Below are 25,512 nucleotides of genomic sequence, written 5' to 3'. Positions count from 1 at the left end.
TACTAGGCATTGCTGAAGGTGATAATAATACCAATACTTTCATGCTTTAACTAAGAGAAAAAAGGATTAAGAATAACACATAGCTTTCAAAGGAGGATGGTTCCTATGCTAATGACAAGGGTGAGATTGCCAAATTTTAGTTTCTTTATTTCTTAAGCATTTTAACAAAGATTTCATTCCTATTGTGCGGTTGATAAATTGTTATTCCTAAGCTGCTCCTCGAGGATAACCTTCGCGAGACCTCCCTCTTGGAAGAGATAAAAACACTTTAATGATATGAATAGCGACTCTGTTTGCAGGTCCTGAGGTACGAACTGCTCTTTTTCAAAGTGTAGCACATTATTCAGATAATCTTTTCGTCTTTTGGATTTTTTGCTGCAACCTCATTCCCAATTTTTACTTATTACATCCTACTGCTATTTTTATAAAAGTAACAGGTCAAACTTGAACATTTTCATCTATTAGTCTTTGCACCTTTTTTCAAGAAATAATTCAAATTATTTCTAACCTCTTTCTTTTTATTTACCAACATATTTCCCTTCCAAATGGTTGTGGAAAGTAGGGCAATACGAGAATATTCTTTAGCTCGAGGAATTGACTCAATATTTGGTTTTAGGATGAAGGGGCAATTGTTATTTTGAAACTTGGAATCGCTAAACCTATATAATATTAATTGGAATTTTATCTACTTTATGCTTGATCTTATTGTCTTAATTCCGTTGTTTATCAAACCTTACTAAAAATTGTTTTATAATATTATTTCATATTTTCAATGGTCTAGGCATGATTCTTCAAACTTCTAATGCTCTAAGGCAGGTGATCATATCTTCTAGTTTATAGGTACTAAAGAACATCGCAACATTATTCCTCCCTTATTCTTTGGTTTTTTGTGGAGAAGAATAATCTGTTTGCAATTTGTTGTGAAAATGAACACCTATGTATGTTAATTCCAGAAGGGTGAAGATAAGATTCTGAAAGTTCATATTGATTAGCCTTATGAACTGGACCCAAGGCTAACCAAGAGGGGTGGGGGGGGGGAATTTGATTTTAAAAAAATCTTTAAACCCAGAAGACCAACAAAATCAACAAAGATCACCTCCAGAAAAAATAATGTGCGAAAAAAATTAAGTGTGAAGCATGAAAAGTAACACAGGTGTTTATAGTGTGTTCGGTCAACTTGACCTGTGTCCACTCCTCGGAGGCGCCCTCCGAGTATTGCACTACCAAAGTGACTCTCCTTTTGCTCCCACAACAAGGCGGAGAAGCCCTTACAAAAACCTCCTTTTTTCCACCCCCGGCAAGGCAAAGAACCCAACTCCTTTTGCTTCCTCCTGAAGCAGGCAGAGAACTTCTATCAATTGTTGAAGCTTACCTCTCCGAACCCTTCCAAGGATAAGAGACTCTAGTGGAAGAAGAAGTGGAGCGATGCTTGGAGCAACCTTTGTGAATCTCCCTCACAAGCTCCCCCTCACAAGATCCTCTCTCTCTCTCTCTCTCTCTCTCTCTCTCTCTCGCCCTCTCTCTCTCTCCTCTAGGCTTTCTCAAGTTAAGACTGCAGTAAAAGATTATTTAAAAGTTGAACAATAGCCTTAAATAGAAGAGCTTCAAAATAGCTCATTAATTGCAAGTTGCCGACATTATCATCCAGGATGATATTATATCATCATGTACGATCAGCGTAATTTGAGCCTAATCAGCCAGGACGATCTGGGATGAATAAAAGAAAAGTGTTCCTATTGTCCAGGATGATTATAAATTGTCATGCACGATTAGTTCAAATCACAGACCATCGGCCAGACTATTGCTCTGAAAAGAGTTCTGGACGATTCCAAAATAGCTTGATCATCTAGGCCTATCTCACGATCGTCCCGGACGACTAGTTCAAATTAGAGGTAAATTATGCAGAGAATTGCCCGAAAGATCGGGTAGATTTAGGTTGAGTCATGTCTGTATTTTTTCCTTTCTTGAGTCAATTATAAAAGAGGTTCATGATGCTAAATAACCTTGAGCTGGTCGATCCTGATCAGCCAGACCATCTCCCTAAATTTGAGCTGTCTGATATTTATCGTCCAGGAGCAACTAAGGTTTTTGAACTGATCGTCCCGGCCGTTCTTGCGATCGTCTAGGATGATGTGATCGTATCAATCTTCCTTAATTACTTTCCTTAATTACCAGATTAATTTAGGCATAATTGTATCAAATCGTTCAGGACGATACAAGATTATCCTGGCTAATTGCCAAAAATAAAGAATGCTTAAATAGATCATGGCTGCTTATTCTTTTTATTTTAAGCCTATCGTCCTGGCCGATACATGTATCATCCAGGCCGATCGGCTAATGACAGCTGCCTTAACTAAGATGACTGATTAGGGTTTCTATTTTGAACCCTATCGTCCAGGATGATAATAATATCATCCGGGATGATGTGAGTAAAAAAAGAAATTCTAAGTCAAATAAAAAAAATCACTCAAGTGTGTGTGTGTGTAGGGTTAATTAGCATCAGAACACTTCAATGGTTATAATTGACTCAAGAAAGGTAAAAAGAAAATTATAGAATGACTCAGACCTAGTCTACCCAATTTTGAGCTGGTTCTGATTTTCGTCCGATCTTGTGGCCCTGAAATGTCAGTAGAAAAGGCAGTCGTAGAGAAACAAGAGTGTTTACTAATCATCAAAACATAATCTATGAAAATAGAAAAGCTTTCAATGATTTTCGTCCGATCTTATGGCAAAACACTGCGACGATTAATTCCAAAACAGCAATGCAAAACATAGAAAAGCTTTCAAATTTTCAAAAAAGAATAGGTACAACCATACTTCTCCCCCTTTTGACATCTCAAAAAGGAGGAGGAAACAAAAACAAACTAAAGCAACTAGAACTAAAAGAAAAACACAATGCAGAAAAACAAATTACAAAAAATAGACGTTAAAACTAGAAAAATGAGGACCCTGATCTTCAGACGGAGGTGGTGGTGGTGGCTGCTGGAAGTAATTGGATATTGCAGTGAACTGTGAGCCAAACTAGGCCATGTCCTGGTCGTGCTGCTGCTGCTGGTGTGCAGCATAGGCATCGAAAAAGGCCATGTCCTCATCATGCTGCTGCTAGTGGTGAGCTATAAAAGTGTCGAACCAGGCCTCCAACTGATCAAATCTCTCCACCAACTGATCCAGCTGTGAGTGCTGGTGGAGAGGAACGGGTTTAGGAATGGAAGCGCGAGCCTCCTCCTCCTCCTCGGCCCCCTGAGCTTCCCCATCTCCTGGGTGGAGATAAGTACTGTAAAGGACATTGAAGGAACTATTTGAGTAGTAGGGAGGCGAATGGTTGGGTGGAGCAGGATATTGAATATTGTATTTGGTTTCAAGAACATATGAAATGATGTGTCCTAAAGCAAGGTTGGGTTTTCTTTTATGACCTGGATCGCGGATTGTTGTCAAATGATCAATATACTGAAAGATAAGGTCATTAGCATTAAACTCTCTATGGGCCATGATGTAAAAGGTAGTAAGTGAAAGAAGTGGAGTGATGTGGATTCGTTCCCCGACTTTTGAAATAATGGAAGTGCGAAGGACATGTTGGATTGTCCTAGCATCTTTGAGTAAAGAGCTAGTCTCTCCAACATGAAAGGGGGCATTGGTGTGGCGAAGAAAGTGGTTTGCAGAGGACCAATTGTAGTTAGGATCAGAGACAATAATATGCAACTTATCCCTAGTGGTGGATAGCTGCAACAGTTCAGCACAGTCCTGATATGTGATCTCGACAGGGCGTCGATTCACATAGGAGGTGAGGGCAGTACAGGAGGAGTTTATGCGAAAGTTTGCAAAAAATTTGAAGAGGAGTTTAGAAGAAAAGGGGACAACGAGGGTAAGAATAAAACATAAAGAAGTGTGAGTGAAGAGGTCTAATAACGGATATGAGAGGTAAACAGGATTGATTATTCTGGAGAGAGTGAGCCCGTATTATTTGTATCGATGATAGGCAGCCAGATCTTCTGCTACACCTAAATTGAGGGTCCAGTGTGGCCCTCGAGGAGCTTCCAGAGGTCTGACAAACATGCTTTCCTCCAGCCATAGCAAAAAAATAGGAAGTAGATAAGAGATGAGAAGAAGATTGAAGTGAAAAATATGGATGGAATGCTCTGAATTTAAAGAAACGGCCACATAATCTAGGACGATCGTAGAATCGTCCAGGACAATCTGGTTCAATAATTGCGTACAGGCCGATTGGTCAAAAAGGTGGTCAGATCATCCGGGTCGATCAAACATCGGCCGGGACGATTAGACACAAACGATTGTCCCGAGGAGTCAGGCCGGACGACCGTTAAAAAAGTAGAACGTCTAGGCTAATTAGGTGTATCGTCCAGGATGATGCTTAATAATGAATCATACGAGCTAAATTTAAAGCGTTTTAAATCATGCGCCACGTGTATCGTCCAGGACGAGCAGTGGATCGGCCAGGACGATTGCCCAAAATGAATCGTCTCGGGCGATTTTAAAGATTTTAAACGTATTGACACATGGATCGTCCAGGACGATCAGGTGTATCGGCCAGGACAAAAATTTTATCGGCCAAGATGATCAAGATGATTGTAACAGAGTTCGATCAGATCGTCCAGGACGATATTGTATCATCCAGGACGATGAATTTCAGTAAGGTTAGAAACGTCCAGCAGATGGATTTTGAACAGAGATAGTCCAATCGTCCAGGATGATAGAAACATCGTCTAGGACGATGTGACAAAATTTGGAAAACCAAGGAAAGATGGAGATGATCAAAGAGAGTCCACAAACAATAAAACCAATAAAAAAAGATAAAAACAAATAATTTTAATTTTTTTTTTTTTGCAAAACGGTATATGATAAATTTCCCAAATAATTAAATTTTAAAGATTTGAAAGATCAATGTCAAAATTTTAAAATGGTAGAATACCTAATCCTGTTAACCTTAGCCCGGACTTCTTTCAGGGCATAAATCATCTTTTAAAAATAAATTGCCTAACTCAGAATAAATAAATTGGGTAAAAAAAAGATCCGTTCAAAACTTGCTCCAAAGAAAAATAACTTATAAAATAATATACAAAAGCAATTTGTCTCAATCCTGATATTTGAAATGAAGCCTTTGAAAATATCAAGTAATTCATGAATTCTTCTAAAATTTTAAAAGTTTGAAAGAGGGGTAAGCTTGCCTTATGTGGGCTCATTTTATACCTCTTGTCAATTTGAATGGCACTCTTTACACATTTTTTGATTTTTGATACACTTCTATGTATATAGATTTTTCAATTTGGCATTATTGCGCAGGTTTTTGGCATCATTGGCTTTTTTCTTTTTCTTGTTCTTGCAAGCTAGATCTCTTTTTCAATAACTTTTAAAATATAATTAGTTGTGAGTAGTTCTTCCATATATTAGAGAAGAAAAACTCACTCTCTAATATAAGGAAGAATAGACCACAAAGCAGACTTTAGCAATTATATGATAAGTGCAATGACAAGATTTCATTTAACTTAAAAGATATATAAATGCTTTGGATATTCTAAATATAAGGTAGATTACTGTAGCAAGATAAAAAAGATTTTAATTTTAAAAATCAATTGTTAATTTGAGATAAACTTTTATTTAGAAAAGAAAAATTATACCACTAAAAGAGGTTAGAGGGAGGGAAACTATCAACAATGTTTCTCCAATTAACTGATTTAGAAATATTAATCATTGACTATAAATCTCCAAAATTTAAGAACAAGGAAAAATCATCATAAAGACAAAGAAATCCAAAGTAAAAACAACTAAAACAAATAAAAAAGGCTAGCACAAAAGACAAAAATAATCAAAATGCAAATCAAGAATTTATAAAGCAGCAATTTTAAGCAATTATGAGCCACGAGCCTCCGTTTGTTCAAGAATCATATGCTCTCATGAGGTCTTTGATGAGAGCAATCCTGCAAAAATCAACAACCGTCGAATTTAGGAACCCAAATAGGTTTGGGTCCCTTCTTATGAAAGGTAGAATGCAATATATGTATACTATGCTGTGACTCATGCAATTTGGGTCTCCACACCCAATGTGTACTATGGTGAATAGCGCAAGTGTGTGAAATGTGTCTTAACATTCCACATGAAAAGCATCTAACACTAGAAAAAGAATTTCTTAAATGGTTGGGGTTATAATGCCTCTTCCTAGGTCTTGGATTTAGATCAAAAGTGAGTGTCATCCAATTTCTCTTAATTATTTCTAATTCAATTTTAAACCTCGAGTTAGTACTTTCTAAAGTAGCAATCTTAATCCTCAAATTTTGCTCCATCTCTTTAGATTTCTTAAAATCAGATTCAAGTAAGGTGTGTGAAGCTTTTAAAGAATCATGCACAGCAATCAATTTCAAATACTTTTTATTTAATTCGTCAAATTCATCAAGTAAAGCCATGTGATTTGAATCAATCGTTGAATGATCTTTGAGAATAATTTCATGCACTTTTTGTAAATTCAAAAGCTCTAATTTTAAACTAGCATGATTTTTCTTAAGTTTTTTATATGATGCATTAATTTTCTCATAAATTTCAAACAGTTGATCATAAGTTGGTTTACATACCTCTTCTTCATCCCTATGATCAAGATGATCTTCTGCCATTAAGCACAAGTTTATTGTTTCTTCCTCAGGTTCAGTTTCAGAAGAATTAGAAGCAGATTCTGTCCAAAATGCCTTTTGAATTCTCTTCTTGTCCTTCCTGAACTTAGGTTTCTCCTCACTCTTTTCTTTGCTAGAGTGATCCTGAAGTGTAGGACAATCAGCTCTGACATGTCCAGGATTCCTGCATTCAAAACAAACAACATCAGAAGATTCTATAGAATATTTATTATCCTTACCTTTTCTCTAATTTTGATTATGCTTGTGAGTCTTTCTTAGAAAGCTTTTGAATTGCCTTGTGATTAAGGCAATGTCATCGCTTTCAGACCCGGAAGAATCGGAGTTCGTGTTATTGACCTTTAATACCATAGTTTTCTCCTTTTTTTATCACCTGCATCAAGATTTTTTTGATTCATCCCTTGCTCGAAAGCAATAAGTGAGCCAAGTAAGTTATCAATCAAATATGTATTTAAATCTTTAGATTCAGTGATTGTAGTGATTTTAGCATCAAAAGAGGAAGAAAAACATCTCAAAATCTTATTCACTTTTTCATAATTTGAAAGTTATCTTCCCAAGGCATGCAAAGAAATTATAATTTAAGTAAACCTTGTAAACATATCAAAAATTGATTCATAAGATTTTATATGAAAAAGTTCATAATCAAGCAAGAGATTATTCAAACGAGATTGCTTAACTTCATTGGCTCCTTCATAAGTAATACACAGCCTATCTCAAAACTTTTTTCCAGTAGAGCAAGTAGAAACATGCATGTAGTCTTCAGATTTTAAAGCACATAAAAAATAATTCAAACACTTTTCATTAAGTTGAGCTAAATCTCTTTCATCAAAAGTCTATTCAGTAAAAGACACTTTAGTTTTAATTCCATTAAGTTCACGAGAAGGTGGAGAATATCATTCTTTAATAAGCATCCACATGTGATAATCAGTTGATTGTAAAAAAGTAAACATGCAAGTATTCCAAAAATCAAAAGGCAGATTGTCAAACAAGGGTGGTCGAGTAATAGAATATCCTTCAGTTGTGTTATGATTTATGAAGTTAGCCATGAATCAAAATTCAAAAACTTTTTAAATTCAGTTTTTATGAATCCCGCTCTGATACCACTTGAAAGTTTGTTAGGGATGTTAGGCCCTTATGAACTGGTCCAAGGGTAACCAAGAGAGGGGGTGAATTGGTATTTTAAAAAATATTTAAATCAAAGACCAATAAAGCTCAAACCAAAATCACCACAGAAAAAATAAGTATGAAAAAATTAAGCGTGGAAGCAAGAAAAAATAACAAAGAGGTTTATAGTGGTTCGGTCAACTCGACCTGTGTCCACTCCCTGGAGGCGTCCTTCAAGTATTGCACTACCAAAGTGACTTTCCTTTTGCTCCCACAGCAAGGTGAAGAAGCCCTTACAAAAACCTCCTTTTTTTCACCCCCGACAAGGCAGAGAACCCAACTCCTTTTTCTTCCTTCTGAAGCAGGCAGAGAACATCAATCAACCACTGAAGCTTATCTCTCCCAACCCTTTCACGGACAAGAGACTCTAGTGGAAGAAGAAGTGGAGCGATGCTTGGAGCAACCCTTGTAAATCTCCCTCACAAGCTCCCCCTCACAAGATCATCTCTCACTACCTCTCTCTCTCTCTCTCCTCTAGGCTTTCTTAGGTTAAGACTGCAGCAAAAGATTGTTCAAAATGTTGAACAATAGCCCTTAAATAGAAGAGCTTCAAAATATCTCATTAATTGTAAGTTGCCGACATTATCGTCTAGGATGATATTAATATCGTTCTGTACGATCAATGCAATTTGAGCCTAATCAGTCGGGATGATCTAGGACAAATAGAAGAAAAGTGTTCCTATTGTCCAGAACGATTATAAATCATCCTGTATGATTAGTTCAAATCACAAACCATCGGTCAGAAAATTGCTCTGAAAAGAGTTATGGACGATTCCAAAATATAGCTTGATCGTCCCGGCTGATCTCATGATCGTCCCGGATGATTAGTTCAAATCAGAGAAAAATCATCCAGAGTATCGCCTGGAATTTGAGCTGGCCGATCCTGATCGGCCAGACCATCGCCCGGAATTTGAGCTGTTCGATATTTATTGTCGAGGAGTAACTAAGGTTTTTAAACTGATCGTCCCGACCGATCTTGCGATCATTCAGGATGATGTTATTGTATCAATCATCCTTAATTGATCTTCTTAATTACCATATTAATTTAGGCATAATTGTATCAAATCGTCCAGGACGATATAAGATCGTCCTGGCCGATGCCAAAAATAAAGAATGCCTAAATAGATTATGACGGCTGATTCTTTCTATTTTAAGCCTATCTTCTTGGCCGATACATGTATCGTCCAGGCTGATTGGCTAATGACGACTGCCTTAACTAAGATGACAGATTAGGGTTTCTGTTTTGAACCCTATCTTCCAGGACAATAATAATATCACCCGAGACGATGTGAGTAAAAATAGAAATTCTAATTTAGACAAAAAAATTACTCAAGTGTGTGTGTATAGGGTTACTTAGCATTAAAACACTTCAATGGTTACAATTGACTCAAGAAAGGGAAAAAGAAAATTACAAACTGATTCAGACCTAGTCTACCCAATCTTGAGCTAGTTTCGATTTATGTCCGATCTTGTGGCCCTGAAATGTCAGTAGAAAAGGCAATCGTAGAGAAACAAGAGTGTTTTCTAATCATCAAAATATAATCCATGAAAACAGATTTGTAACAGATTCTAGCTTTGGTGGCTATTAATTTGATAACCATCAAGAGTTTTAAGAATTCTTATAATGCTAGCATTTTGTTAGGGATCACTTGGGATCGGATTCCCAATGCTATTAATATTGTTTATTTGTGTAAACCTCCACCTAATTTCTTTAAATTGAATGTTGCTGTTGTTAATTCGAATGTAGTGAATGGTTGTGGTGGCCTTATAAGGCATTCTTTTGGCCATCTTCTGGTTGTCTTTGCGGGTCTGATTCAACAAGGTAATGGTCAAATTAGTATTTTAAAAGCTATTATCTATGGTGTGCAGCTTTGCCTTCCTCTTAACTTAACGAACTTGTACATTTAAGTTAACTCTGGCATCAATATTTCCCCTTTGCAAGATGTGGAGGAAATGGGCTCTTCTAATAACTTTTATCTTGTTAGGGAAATTAAAAGGCTTTTGTTGCAAACTAATTTTCATCTTTCTCATGTTAATAGGGTGGGTAACTCTTGTGCTGCTTGGCTTGCTACTTGGGGTTGTAATTTGAACTGCTTTAATAATTTTATTCCAACTACGATTCCCAGCTATCTTAAAGGCTTGCTTTATCTAGATGAAAGAGGTACCCCTTATGTGAGCTTTTAGTCTGGTTGCTGGTGGTGGTTTAGGTTGTTTTTAATTTTTTGGCCCTTTGTCAGTGGTGGTCTTGTTCTTACTGTGACATCTCTTAATTATGTTTTGGTTGTTGGTATCATTTTTTGGTTGGATGCTTATTATCTAGTGGTTGTGATGGTCCTTATTATGCTCGGTTTGTATTTGTTCTGTCATTTTTTACAGGGTGGGAGTAGCAGCTTTTGTTATTTTCTTATTTGCGATTTAGTTATCTGTAATTGTCCGATTTTTTTGTGTTTAGCTGATGTCATTAAGTTTTCAGACTGGAGCTATGATGTTGTGGGTTTGCATGCTGAGACTAAGTCCCATTGTTGCTTTCCTATCGGGGCTGGGGGTATTGGTTGGGCTATGGGTGGGAGGATTTCCATTATTGTGGGGGTTCAAGGTGGTGCCTCTTTATTACTCTGATCGGATCTCTTATCCTTGGCTGTATTTGAACTACTCTCTTCTTTTTTGCTGGGCTGCTGTTGGGTGTGTTTCCGTCGTGGTCTGTTATGTTTTGTGGTGGATGGGACTGGTTGAGGTGTTCTTTTGCTGTTCTCTGTGGGATTATATTCAGAATGTCTTTTCCTATTATTCTTTGGAACGTTAGATGTAGCATGTTTCCTGTAGTTAGTTGGGCTTACCCCCCCTGTAGGATTGAGTGGCTTGTGGACTTTGTTAATGAAGCTAGATTCTGTGATAATATCCTGAGCTCTAATAGTCTGATTCTAATGACCTGCTTAACTTGGAAAAATCTGGTCTTTTTGGCTTTTATCCTTTTCACTTACCATTAATATTTTCCTTTTGTTCCTAATATTATATGTTGGTGTAGCTCGTCCTTTTCCTGTTTTAATATTTTGCAGGTGAGGCAATATTTCCAGGCTACTCAAATTTTTGTCAGATGGAAGGGCCTTAACTATAATCATTTTTTCCGTCTTTTTTGGATGCTTGCCTATAGCATCTTTAGAGTGTTACTAGTTATTGGTGTACTTTTTGGTAGTGATGATAATTGGCTCTTTGGTTTTATTTTGATTTGTTTTGTTGCTCTTTCGAGCAGTAGCGAGCTGATTTTATCCCTAAGGATCCTGTAACATGTTTCTTTTTTTTCAACAAGTAGGCCAGGGATAAATTTGATTCACTGCTTTCAAATAATGATTCCTTGCTTCGGGGAAAAAAAAAACAAAAGGGCACGGATCAGCCTCCCGATCTCAAAATCACAAAAAAACCCACAACAACTGCCGACTAAACTTGCCTTTATCAGCATCTGCAGGGTTACCAAACGGAGGGAAGCAAACAACAACAAAAAAACAGTTGGCAGCGGTAGATCTCAAAGACGCCTGCTACAGATCTTCGGGAAAAAAAAAAGAATCGAAGGGCATGGATCATACCTTCTCCCGATCTCAGAAGCAAGATATAGACTTCACCTTCCTCCCCTCTCGCGATCTCCGAAATCCTTGACCACTCGCTGCTCGCACCGCTCTTTCACATTCGCGATAAAAAGAGGGGAGAAATACGACGTGAGGTGGGAAAGTGACGGAGTGGTAGAAGTGATATATAAAATGAGTTTTAGGTGGTATAATAGTAATATTAAATTTTTAGGTGTTAGATATATAAATGGTTATAAATATAGTGGTATGTATGTAAATTTCTCTAGAATTTAATTGCACAATCGCCGCCACCACCACCAGCATTGCTATTGTTGGCCATCGTCGCCGCTGCCACTAACCACCCCCCCAACTTTAAACTTTAAAATTCGTTCATTTTAATTCAAGCAAAAAAATAAAAAAATAAAAAAATCTTATATTTATTTATGCTCATCAAAAAAATATTTTAAAATAATTCATATACATTACAATTCTTTTACAGTGTATTCAAATAGTCCTAAATAGGAACATATTGTAAAAAAGTGGAGAGCTATCGACACAAATAGTAGAGACGGCGCGTTATGTAAAACCCTATCTTAACCCCGCGATCGCTCGTCGCTGCAACCAGAGGAATTCCTCCCGCTTTCATTTTCCGTATGCTCTCATCCGCCTGGATATCCTCAAAATCTTCAATGTAAACGAAGCACCAACTCCCCATTCCGTTGTAATCAATGGAATCAATTCTTACTCCCAACCCTCTTTCTTCCCGACAACTTCTACACATTTTGCAGCCATTACCTCACTCCTTCCTCAGACCTCCCAGCCATCGGCGCCGCCTCCTATTTCATGCAGCAGCCGCCACGCCTCCTAGACGGCTCCACCTGCCTCGTCTTAGTCTCTCTTCCCCTTCTTTTCTCAGTCTCCAACCTCATAAACCTCCCACCAATATTGGAATCTCAGTCCTCGATGGCGCCTGCAAAACTGCTGCCTTTGTCATTTTTATGGCAGCCGTATCATTCTTTCCCATCCCCGCTGCCCGCCTTCGCCCTGCCCTGGCTGCGACAGCCGTGTCCGAGAAGAGCGAGAAAGGTGAGAACTTGACGGACCACGAGTTCTCCGGTTACACTCGAAGACTATTATCCGTGGTTTCGGTACTTTTGAGAAGAATCGAAGATGTAAAGTCCGGGAAGGGTGATATGGATGGTGTCAAGAAGGCTCTTAAGGAGGTTAAGGCAAGTAGAAAGAAGATCCAGGATGAGGTGATTGGAAATTTGAATGCTGAACTGAAGGAGCTAAGGAGTGTGAATAGGGAACTGACTCGGAGGTCGGAGAAGGTGCTGAAATTGGCAAGAGCGGCAATGAAGGCGAGGGACAGTTTGCCAGATAGCTCCGAAAATGACCAGGAGATGAAGGGGAGAGTGGAGGAGTTGGAGAGAAACATTTCGGATTTGGAGAAGGAATATAATGATCTATTGATGAAGGTTGGGGAGATTGAGGATAGGATGATGAGGAGGGAGACTCTAACATACAGCATAGCTGTTAGAGAGCTTTCTTTCATTGAGCAGGAGAGTGAGCTTCTGGTGCAGAGGTTTGGCCGTCGGATGGCGGAGTTTTCACGTGTAAGGTATAATTCTGATCGATATGTTTGGGTTCATTTTTTTATTACAAATCTGAATTCTTTATAAGCTGATTATCTTCTGCTGATTAAGTGATGCGTAATTTTCTCTTTAAGGTGCTACTCACACAAAATCAGATACGTCTTACGAGGATTGAAGTTATTGAATAATATGGGAGAGGGCAGCAGGCCAGGGGCGGAAAGTGCAAGGATTTGGCCCGGCTTTGTGCCCATTAAATCTATCATTATATATGTGAGAAGTGGAATTAAGGAAGAGATTAATTAGGAGGGATTTCATAATTGAAATTCAAATTGGCGAGATAAATATATTAGGAAAGGTAGGTTGATTGGGAAGGAATTAATTAGGAAGGATTCCCTAATCGAAAGTCAAATGTGAGAGGGAAATATATTAGGAAAGGAGGGATGATTTAGGAGGGGAAATAGGAGAAGCTTATTTAAGGTTAAGTTTAAGGTTTGTTTTGTTTATGCAGAATTTTATTTGAGAGTTGCTATAGTTTCTTTTCGTGAGGGCTTCCTAGTAGCGTTTAGGTTGTTTGGGTCTCTAGTTATAGATCACCTTTATTTTTTTAATTGAAGTTATAATAAAAAATCAACCATCTATATTCATATTTTTGTTGTTTTCCATTGTGTGTTTGTTGTTTTTGTCTCCAAGGCGTATCAAATTGGTATCAAAGCAAGGTTTTGGGATGGAGAGCGTTTGAAGGGGAAGTGGAGCAAATCAAATTCGGGATGAATGAAAGATTTTCAACTATGGAAAATCAGATTGAGAGCTGATTGGGAGGTATAGAATAGTAGATAAAGAAGCTCATGGAGATGCAATTCTAATCCCTACTGGCGGTTTCAATTACTAATCCTCACCATGATTTGACCGAGGGTCCCATGGCCGAATTGGAGGGAAAAGAGATCGGAAGGTAAGAGTTTGACAAGGAAAGTTCCTTTCATCAAGAGTTACCTCCTAGGGCCCCAATAAGGGGTGGAATAGGGCTTTTGGAAGGGGGGATTGCGGGAAGAGAGTTCTATGGTGGGCTTTATGGAGGAGGTGGTAGGATGACTGACCACCATGGAAGGCCATTTGGGCATGGGGAGTGGACAACTGGAGATTGAGGTGGACGGGCCGAGCCATGGGGATCGGGTCATGGGAGACAGATGGATGGAAGAAAGGTGGGATGCTCGCCCTCAATAGACGTGGGAACTATCGGTGGAAGAGAAAGTTGGGTTGGAGAAGCAAAGGTGAGGAAGTTGAATATGCCGGTGTTCGAATGGGAGGTTGCCCATGAGTGGGTATATCGGGTGGAGATGTACTTTGTGGTGAATGGGTTAAGAGGGGAGGAAAAGCTTATAGTTGTAGGGTTATGTCTGGAGAGGAAAGTTCTTGTTTGGTTCTAGTGGAAAGAGGCTAGATACCTGATCTGCTTGTGGGAGGAGTTTTAATGATTTTTTGTTGGAATATTTCTGAGCCATTCATGAGAGACCTACACGAGCAATTCCTTGCCTTGACGCAATGGGGAACTGCCATGGAATATAGGGAGAAATTGATGCGGACATCCAACCGTCCATGCTAATCCGGGAGGAGCTGAAGATCGACGACCGAGATCACTTTGTTTTAATTTCGTTTATTAAGTGTATTTTAATTTAGTTTTGCAATTTTCCTTTTTACCCTCTTGTCTTATGTAAGCCCAAGGGGCGAATGTGTCTTTTAATTTCTCTTGAGGCCTATATATAGAGGTCTCTTCTCTTGTATTTGGATGATGGATTATTAATAAAAAAAAATTTGCGTTTTGCACTTGGGTTCTTTGGGAAGAACGTTAGTGAAATCCCTATGGGAGAGAGTCGGAGTTTCCACCAGCTGCAGGATGGGTCCAGGCTCGTGGCGTGAAGTCCCTAGGAGAAGGGCAACGTAGTACCCGTCAGCCGCAGGATGTGTCCGGGCTCGCGGTTGTATCATTGATATTTTGTTTATTTGCTTTTGTTTCTTCTTATTGCTCTTCGTCGTTATCTTCATCTTCCTCCTCCCCATCTCCGTTTTGGCCACGAGATCCCCCCATATTCGAACTCATGCCTGTCCAGATTTCTGGACACCACCTGCAGGCTGTCCAAGAATTTCAGCCAACCCCACTGCTATCCAGAAGAAGATTGGCTGCTGTTCTGAACTTCAGCATTAGGAAAACTGCTGTCCCAGGACTCCGACATCTTCCCCTGGCCTCCCTACCAACGGGAGTTCTTTTCAAACAGCTGTCCAACAAAAATCTGAATGCCTCCCCACTTCTCCAACCTCCACCTTCTCTCCTTAGGCTAAGTCTTTGGATGCTTTGAGTTCTCTTCTTCCAAGTCCCATCTCCTACACTAAATAATCTGAGAGTTCTCTCAGATTTCTGGAGCAAAACCTGAGCACAATTTCAGGTTCTTCTTCTCTAGAAAGAATCATTGAATTTTCTCAGGTTTTTTGGGAAACCAAAAGCAGAAATTGTACTAAAATTTTTTGGAGCTCCTACCCGTTCTACATCAGAAATCCATGTTGTTGTCAGGACACTTGAGGGGAATTTCAGAGGCGATCTTGGAGTAAAATTTTATGAAGGGCTTCAAGCCTGACATACGAGCGGACCTTTGATTGCTGAGGCCGAGGGGGTTGAAGGAGATGGTGGAGCTAGCACAAATAGCAAATGATATGAGGCAGATAGAGAGAAGCCGTAAGAGCGGGGTTGTGGGTGGCTTTTACAGAAGTATATCAACTTCATTGGCATCGAGGACCCAGATGGTATCATTTTAGTGGGAGGCACCAAGGGAGAAGAGTGGGGGAGTTCGCCCGGGGCCAACTTCAAGCGCCTCACAGAGGCAGAGGTGCAGGACAAGAAAGCTAGGGGTGTCAATTTCGGGTCACGGGCCGGGTTCGGGTTGAACCCGAAACTGACCCGACACTATTCGGGTCAACCCGAACTCGACCCGTTTTTGAAAACGGGTCAGTTTTCTTGACCCGAATCCGACCCTCTTCGAGTCTGGGTCAACCCAAAAACGGGTCTATCTCCTCTTTTTCGGGTAAAAAACGGGTATATTTCCTCTTTTTCGGGTAAAAAACGGGTTGCCGGGTCAAAATCGGGTTTTCGGGTAAAAAACGAGTCAATTTTGGGTCAAAGGGTTGACCCGAACCCAACCCGATTTTTGAAACGGGTCAAAATGTTGAACCTGAATCCGACCCGTTTTGGGTTCGGGTTGATCCTAACTTGAAATTTTCGGGTCGGGTTCGAGTTGAGTTTTCGAGTCGTGTCAAATATTGACACCCCTAAAGAAAGCAAAAGGTTTGTGCTTTCGCTTTGATGAGAAATATGCACCAAGCCATATGTGTAATGACCACACTCTCTAAGTTCTTTTGGTTTGTGAGGAGGAAGAGATTGATAGTGAGGAACTGGTGGAGGAAGCAGAAGAAGGAAGAGAGCACCTACACCTTGATGTAGCGGAAGTGTCCCTAACTTCTGTGGTAGGATTTACTCCAAATCACGCCATAAAGGTGAGGGGACATATCAAAGATTAGCTAGTGGTAGTCTTGGTGAATAGCGGGTCTACACAACTTTATCTCAAATTGGGTCATGGACCAGTTGGGATTGAAGTTGGTGGACACAAGGAGCTTTGGAGTTATGATGGGAACAAGAAAAGTGGAGAGGAGTAGGGTGATTTGTAGAAGGGTGATGCTAACACTTCAAGGCATACAAAACTAGTGGAGGATTGTCTTCCCTTGGATTTAGGGAGTGTTGACGTGATCGTAGGGATGAAGTGATTACAGACACGATTATGAAGACAAAGGTAGACTGGAAATCTCTAACTGTGGAGATTCAGGTGGAGGGGGAGAAGGTTCTGCCAGCTTGTTCAAAACCATGGTTTCACTCAAGACCATGGTCAGGGCAATACAAGGAGCAGGGCCGAGCTAATTGGTGGAGTGTAGAGCTTAGAAAAGGTCTGAGACTTAGAGCCAACTGAGGTTCTTGATGGTGTATGACAACTACTGCAGTAGTTCTTTGAGGGTTTTCAACCGCCTAGCGGATTATCACCGCCTCGAGAGCATGAGTATGCCATTACCTTGATTGAGCGAGCTTATGCTATCAGTGTTAGGCCATACCGTTACCCGCATATTCAAAAAAATGAGATAGAGAAGCTCACTAGGGAGATGTTTGAGGCAGGAACCATCAAGCCCAGTGTGAGCTCCTTTTCCATCCACATGTTATTCGTGAGAAAGAAGGATTGCAGCTGCAGGTTTTATGAGGATCACAGGGACGTGAATAAGGAAATGGTGCTGGACAAGTTTCTTATCCCCGTGATTGATGAGCTGTTTGGATCGGTCATTTTCTCTAAAATTGACTTGAAGTTGGGATACCACCAGATCAGGATGAGGCCGGGGAATGTGCACAAGATAGCTTTCAAAACTCATGAGAGTTTTTGGTGATGCCTTTTGGCCTTACTAACGTCCCAACCACCTTTTAGTCCCACATGAATCGGGTTTTTCAACCCTACAGTAGAAAGTTCGTCTTGGTGTTTTTTGATGACATACTAATATACAGTTGTCAAAGGCAGAGCATGTGGGTCGCCTGAGGATTGTACTAGAGATTTCGAGGGAGCACTAGCAGTATGCCAACTTGAAGAAGTGTTCTTTTGCATAGCCATGGGTGGAGTACCTAAGACATGTGGTGAGCAAAGCAGGGGTAGCAGCAGACCAATCCAAGATTAAGGCTATGTTGGACTAACCTTTATCTAAAAACCTGAAGGAATTGAGAGAGTTCTTAGGCCTCACCAAATACTATAGGAAATTTATGCGAGGGTATGGCATGATAGTATAGCCACTGATTGAGCATATGAAAAAGGATAGTTTTAATTGATGGGAAGCAACAACAAAGGCCTTCGAGCAGCTGAAGAAAGTTATGACCAACATGCCAATATTATCACTTTCAGACTTAAACAAACCATTTGTGGTTGAAACAGATCCATCGGGATATGAATTAGGAGCGATACTCATGCAGGATCATTGACTTGTTTCTTATTTCAGTTAAGTGCACACTACCAGGGTGAGGCTCAAGCCTGTATACGAGCAGGAGTTGATGACGATTGTCCCATCCATCCAAAAGTGGCAACTTTATTTGTTGAGGTGACATTTTATCGTTAGGACAGACAAGAAAAGTTTAAAATTTCTACTGGAGTTGAGAATGGTGACTGAAGAACATCAATGGTTGTTGTCTAAGTTATTATGATATGAATTCAAGATTCAATATCACACAAGACTGGAGAACAAGTCTGTAGATGCGCTATCATAGAAGATAGATGAGCCACAATTGACAGCTCTATCAATACCTATGGTCCTAGATTTGGAAGCCTTGAGACAAGAGAGTGAACAAGATGAGTGTCTGAGGAAGATCAGAGTCGATTTGTTGCAGCACCCGGCTAGTCATCCCGATTACATACTGAGGGGCACCCAGCTACTACATCAAGGATGATTCATTTTGCCGAGGGGGTCGGGATTCATCCCCAAGGCCCAAGCTATTGTAGGAGTTTTATGGCAGTGCAATTGGAAGTATTTAGGAGCTTAGAAAACCTACAGACGGCTATCAACGGAACTATATTTGGTGGGGATGCGCTACGATGTAGAGGACCGGGTAGTGAGATGTGATGAGTGCTAGAAGCACAAGTACTTGGCCATGACATCGGGAGGGTTACTACTGCCGCTAGCTTTACTAGAGAGGGTGTGGGAGGAGGTGACAATGGATTTGCCGTGTTCAGAGGGATTTTCAGTGATACTGGTAGTAGTGGATCGTTTGAGCAAGTATGTACACTTCATCCCTTTTAGATGCTTTGTATCAGACACGCCGAAGAGTTGGGCAAGGTGGATTGTGTGGGTAGAATATTGGTACAACATCTCGTAACATTCAGCAGCAAAGACCACTCCTTTCAAGATTTTCTATGAGAGAGATCCACCCCATCTGATTCATTATGGGCAAAGTGCTACACTCATGTCCAACATCGAGCAACACTTATAAGAGAGGGACATTTAATATCTGAGCTAAATGGGTTATTGTTGAGATTTGAATAGATCATGAAAAGGAAGGTTGATGAGCACATAATAAAAGTAAACTTTGAGCTAGGAGATATGATTTACTTAAAATTGAGGCCCTACAGACAGAAAACAATAGCTAGAAGGAGGAATGAAAAATTATCCCTGCGACGCTTAGGGCCTTATGAGGTCGTGGAGCATATTAAAGCAGTAACTTATCGACTGAGGCTACCACATTCATCAGCTTTGCACCCAATCTCTTATGTCTCACAACTGAGGAAGGTGATAGGAGAGCATACACCATCATCTTTACCCCCAACTTTGGCCAAGGACATTGAGGTTATTTTGGGACCCCTAGAAGCAGCGGGTATGAGCAGAGGGGACACAGGGGCACAGGGGCACATGAGGTGCTAATCAAATGGAAAGATCTGCTAGAGCATGATGCCACATGGGAGACATACAAGACAATTAGGAGACAGTTCCCTACCTTTCATCTTGAGGACATGGTCCATTTTGGGAAGGGGAGCATTGATACGGGAGAGGGCAGTAGGCCAGGGGCGGAAAGGGCAAGGGATTCAGTGCCCCTTGTAGGGCCCATTAAATCTATCATTATATATATGAGAAGAGGAATTAAGGAAGGGATTAATAGGAAGAATTTCCTAATTAAAATTCAAATTGGAGAGGGAAATATATTAGGAAAGGGGGGTTGATTTAGGATTGGATTAATTAGGAAGGATTTCCTAATTGAAAGTCAAATTAAAAAGGGAAATATATTAGGAAAGGGGGGCTGATTTAGGAGGGGAAATAGGAGAAGCTTATTTAAGGTCAAGTTTAGAGTTTGTTTTGTTTATGCATAATTTTATTTGAGAGTTGCTGTAGTTTTCTTTTTGTGAGGGCTACCTATCAGCGTCTATGTTATTTGGGAGAGTCGATCAACCTCTTGAATTGTAGATCACTTGTATCTTTCTTTTTTATTGAAGTTATAATAAAAAATCAGCCCTCTATATTCATATTTATGCAGTTTTTCCATTTTGTGTTTGCTGTTTTTATCTTCAAGGCGTATCATTGAAGTTCTAGATGGATACAAACTGTTTGAATAACTTTGACAGTATAATACATTTATGAGAAAGTATTGTCACTAGAGATGGATGGAAACCTTCTATGATAAGCTTGGACTTATCCTATTTTTAGGATTTTCTTTTTGGACGTTTGTTTTCTGCTTGTACAATGACATAGCATATTATGCGTACTAATGAAATCAGCCCAATATAACTTTTTGAAGCAAAAACTTTTTAAAACAAGTGATGGGCTGGCACCTAATGAAATAATAGTGTTGCATGGCATATACAGAATCATGCATTTAACCAAAATTCTCTAACAAAATGGTTGAAATTGATATCGTCCAGTGCAATGCTGTTCCACTGCAGTCTGCAGAATGTGCATAATATCCTTACATCCCTTTAAGCAAACTGCACTGCCTTTATGATATACACCTTACCTAACCATCTCATTGAAAAATTATCCAACTGTATCTTTTCCAGTTCTATTTACAATGCTATTATGCAATTGAAAAGGTTCTCAAGGATTCTCATCTGACATTATGAATTTGAAATGTGTTGTTGAACAATGTTGATTGATTGGGCGTTTACTTGCCAATTTATCCTTCAGGTTTTACACTAGTATATCATACACATATTATATTATGACTTCCCAATTGATTTTAAGTTGAATTTTAAATTGACTTTGGGACAAGAAACAAGGGATGCGGCTTTCTGTTTTGCCATTTGTTCTAGTGCTCAGCACAATATCGCTCTTTGGCACATCAAAATAAGACAACCACTGCAAAATTATTATTATTTTTTTAAATTTTTTAATATTTTAATTTTTTAATTTATTATTATTATTATTATTATTTTTAAGACTACCACTGCTAATGTTTTCATTTAGATGCTATATTAGTTTGTGAATCAATATGCCACATATCATGCAAAGTGCACTTCAATTTCTGCATATTGAACAAACTATATTGAAAAGTGGTGCAGCCATTGTCATTTTTTAATCAGTGAAACGTTAGTTTGGTTGAAGCAACTTTTGCATTACTTCAAACAAATACTCCTTTCTCTTTCCTTGTTTTTTTGGGTAGTCATTATAATGCGATTTTTTGGTTTATTTTTAAATGTTTTAATTCAGTTCAATGACCAATGGTAGACATATTTTAATTATTTTGTAAATCAGAAATAGCACGTACTATTTTTCAATCTGTCGAGCTGGTTGAAGTTGTTTTTTAATATGAATTTGATCGTTTTATTGTGTACTCTATTTTGTTTTTTAATGTTGACTAGTATGTTGTTTCAGTCAACAGAGGAACCCTTCCATTCAGATTTCTGGGAAGGACATTCAGAAAGAATTAGAAACAGCTCAGAAGGAATATTGGGAACAGATGCTACTCCCAATGGTTTTGGAAGATGCTGATGCTGAAATGTTAATAGATAATAGTACTAAAGGTTTTCCTCAAAACATAGTACGAGTGCTTAAAGAATCACAGCAGATGCAAAAGAATCTAGAAGATCAGATAAGGAAAGAATTCAAAAATTCTGGTGATGAAAAGCGTTTTCTTTTAAGCACACCAGAAGCAGAAGTTCTCAAGGGTTTTCCTGAAGTTGAATTGAAGTGGATGTTTGGGACTAAGGATATTGTTATTCCAAAATCTGTTCGTGTTCATTCATATCATGGATGGAAGAAATGGCGTGAAGAAGCCAAAGCTAACTTGAAAAAGCAGTTGCTTGACAACATGGAACAGGGAAAACAATACGTGGCTCAAAGACAGGTGCAGCATACAATTTTAGTTTTTCCAAAATTTAATGGAAACCACTAGTAACTTTGAACTTGCTGTGATTAACTGCACTGGAAATAAAATTCAACTTGCTTTCATGTATGTCCTGCTTACTACTATTTAGTTTGTCAATTATAACCTGCAGAATTTTGAAAACATACTTCCAATGCTAAATTTGGGCCATCAAGAAAGGAAATTCCATCTTTAAGTGAACTTTTACCTGTTGATTCCAAATTTATTTAATTTTTCCTGTCTTGACCTTTTCAAAATTTCCTTATCAGTTTGCCACCTCGCCTTCATTTTCTTAAAAATTGTGATTGTTGTATGTTATGCAATTTAATTCTATGGAAAAAACATCTGCTTATTTTATGATTGGTTTATAGATTGTGATTACAATTTTGAGTCATTTGCTGCATGGACATTACAGCAACGTATTCTCATAGATCGGGAGAGGTTGGTAGCTAAAACATGGTACAATGATGGAAAGAAGAGATGGGAAATGGATCCTGTTGCTGTTCCATTTGCAGTTTCAAAGAAATTAGTGGAAAATGCTCGCATCAGACATGACTGGGCTGTTATGTATGTTGCACTTAAGGGAGATGACAAGGAATATTTTGTTGATATTAAGGTCAGCTTCATTCTCTTTTTATATTTTCGAATCTGGTTTCGATTTAATTTGATTTGAAATGCTCTTCCTTGCGAGAGAAGATGATTTTGTGACCCTCACTTTGTCCTTTGTGGTCAACTACTTATTCTTTGGAATTACCTGACGTGATGTAGGAGTTTGACCTGCTTTTTGAGGACTTTGGAGGCTTTGATGGTCTCTACAGCAGGATGATTGCATCTGGTACTCCCACCACCGTTCAGTTGATGTGGATCCCATTCTCAGATCTAGATATGCGTGAACAGTTCTTTTTGATTACAAGGTTCTCATCTCAGTGTTTGATTGGAATCTGGAACTCTGCTGCTGTTTCATTTTTGAGGAAACCAATTTTCTCTGGGATAAAAAATATCACAGATGATTTGATGGTTACAATTGTTTTCCCCATTGCGGAGTTCATCATTCCAAAGCCTGTAAGAAACTCTTGATCCTTAAATTATTCTGTTTTTTATGAATTAGTCACTCATACCAATGTGACAATGCATTATCACATGAGCCTTCTTTTGCTAAGTAATTGTATTTTCATGATCATTCTAATTTACTTTATTTTATAGGTGAGAATGATCTTAGGTATGGCATGGCCTGAGGAAGTAAATTACGCTGTTGATTCTACTTGGTTCTTGAAATGGCAGTCTGAGGCAGAATTGAATTACAGAGCTAGGAAGAAAGATAATTTCAACTGGTACCTGTGGTTTTTAATTAGAAGCAGCTTATGTGGATTTGTTTTATTTCATGTCGTTAAGTTCTTTAAGAGAAAGGTACCAAGCCTTCTTGGATATGGACCCTTGAGAAGAGACCCAAACTTAAGGAAATTGCACAGATTGGTATGCATTTTTTTGTTTAATTTTTCTTTTCCTATGCTATTCTAATATCTTGCCTCATTTTTTGAATCCAAAGCTTGAAAATTGTATACTTTTTATAATTGCTTGAGCTCTCATATTTACTACTTTTGCTTAACTGATCACATGATTTCACCCCCCTTGATGTAATTTTTATGATGTCAATTATTCGAAGTGTTTCGACATGAGTAAATTTAACTTTGTGGAAAAATTCCTACCATGCTTCTCGATGTCTTAGAGTACCCTTACACTGTGCTAAAGGGAACTTATTAGTTCCCTTATTTAAGAAGCTAACTTTCTCAGTAGTGGTTTTTCATGTACCCTAGAATCATCCATCAATTAGAAAGGATTATAGAGTTTTCCTCTTATAAGTTTAAGAGTTTGCTTCCACCATGCAATATTTTGTCGTAAAGGATTTCAATTGATGGTTCATATGATGTAGCACTTTCTCTTGCATAATATTTCGTAACTATCTTTTGATAGGTGTATTGATTATATTCAATTTGTGGGCTCGCATTCATCAAGAAGCTAAATGCATCTATTTAACTGGTCTCATTATTTTTTTTCACTTTGTACAACTTCCAATAGGTCGCCCATACTAGGAGCGCTTTAGCATGTACTCGCTTAACTTTGGAGTTTTACTTCACTATGTTTAAGATTTTCACTGTTAATCTTGTAATGACCCATCCTCACTATTTTTATATTTATGATTTTATACTTAAGGAGTTGACTTGCAACTAGGTGCTTTTACCTTTTATTTGGATAGTTTTAGTTTCATACTTGGAGATTGAGTTAAATGCTAAGCTCATTAAGGGTTGGTGGGTTTAGTTTTATTTTGAATGCTGTGTTAATCAGAATACTTGCTTAAAGAAATATTTGCATGGAAGAGAGAAAGCAATGTAACTTATTAAATACTATGATTAATTGAAAAAAATTGTTGGGTTATTTTTGTATATGATGTATAAATGTAAAGATTTATGTCCTGATGACACTTATTGAGATTTAGAGAGTTGTGGGGCATATTTTTAGTGAAACCTTAATGGTAAGAGATACAAAATGAGAGTATTTTGATAGTAAGTTTTAAGAACACAGTGAATGATTAATTGTGCCTTTATGGGAAAAGCATGAATCTTACCCTGACATTCAAAATCTAAGGACTATGCCATTGGATTTGGAGAATTAATTTTCGTGCAAGATGAACTATGGAGATTAACGTTTTTTTTGGCTAAGATAAATTAAGAAAAGCAAATCATAGAAATGAGATGATGCTCATTTCTTTTTACTGATATTGAAAGGGCATATTGCTGGGTATCATGTTATTTAATTCATTGACAATTAAAGAGAAGTGTGTCATTCATAGATATGCTAAAATTATTAAGGATGTGTGATGGTGGTAGTAACTGTCATTATAAGCAAATGTGTAGTTATTAAAGAGTTTCCAATTAAAATCTGACTACATCGAGGTCGAACATGGAATTCATATATAAATATTTTTATCTTATTCATTATGGTTCTTGGAACACATCATTATGCATAATGTTTATATATAACATTATTCAGTTGTTAGAATTTTAAGTTATGGTAAATTTGTATGAAAATGTAAGATTTTAGAAGATATGGTCTTATGATTACTAAAATAAAGAGGGAGCATTTAGTTTATCGTTCAACGAGCAAGAAACTAGTAAGATTGAAGAATAAAAGGAAGGATAAATTAGGATTTCATCGGGCCATCTATCTAAACATTGATTCTTAATAAATTATATATGGAGCATTTGAAATTTAGTTTGATTGAAGAATAAAAAATACGGATAAATTATGATTTTCATCTAGGTCATCTTGTCCTAACTCTAATCCTTAAAAAACGTAAATAATAATGTGTTACCCTTTTAATAATAGAGTTGATGCAGTTTTAAATGAGCTTGTTCAACATTTTCCTTTATAAATTCTTTAAAATCGGAGTAATTAGGATAATATTGGGTTTAACTTAAGTTGTTGTATTGACGGGATCATATTGACTCCCTTTGGAGAGAAAATAATAAGGAGAAGCCTTGAAATGCAATTTGGGCTATTCCTCTATAGCCCTTAACTTAGCGAATTGTCAAATCTACTCGGTCAAATATTGGTCAACCTAAATTCTGCCCGACGAAGTGTTGATCAAT

The 25,512-nt window shown here is 38.3% G+C and overlaps 1 protein-coding gene across 6 annotated transcripts in view; it reads left to right on the top strand.

Annotated features, from left to right (window-relative positions):
- The first annotated feature begins 11,891 nt into the window (after nt 1–11,891).
- Nucleotides 11,892–25,512, top strand: part of LOC110101998 (probable inactive ATP-dependent zinc metalloprotease FTSHI 5, chloroplastic) — a 107,557-nt gene continuing 93,936 nt past the window's right edge. For 5 of the 6 annotated variants that reach the window (XM_028692385.1, XM_028692386.1, XM_020830120.2 and 2 more), the window contains exons 1-5: nt 11,894–12,980; nt 21,376–21,847; nt 22,281–22,481; nt 22,634–22,927; nt 23,069–23,338. In XM_028692385.1, coding sequence (XP_028548218.1) covers nt 12,088–12,980; nt 21,376–21,847; nt 22,281–22,481; nt 22,634–22,927; nt 23,069–23,338 — 2,130 coding nt within the window. In that variant the 5' untranslated portion in view covers nt 11,894–12,087. Of the gene's footprint in view, nt 12,981–21,375; nt 21,848–22,280; nt 22,482–22,633; nt 22,928–23,068; nt 23,339–25,512 lie in introns of all 6 variants that reach the window. The other variant, XM_028692387.1, reaches the window with a different exon arrangement.

The sequence above is a fragment of the Dendrobium catenatum genome, unplaced genomic scaffold, assembly GCF_001605985.2.
Source record: "Dendrobium catenatum unplaced genomic scaffold, ASM160598v2 original_scaffold_186504, whole genome shotgun sequence".
Taxonomy (NCBI): Eukaryota; Viridiplantae; Streptophyta; class Magnoliopsida; order Asparagales; family Orchidaceae; genus Dendrobium; species Dendrobium catenatum.
This window is presented reverse-complemented; position numbering and strand designations above follow the sequence as displayed.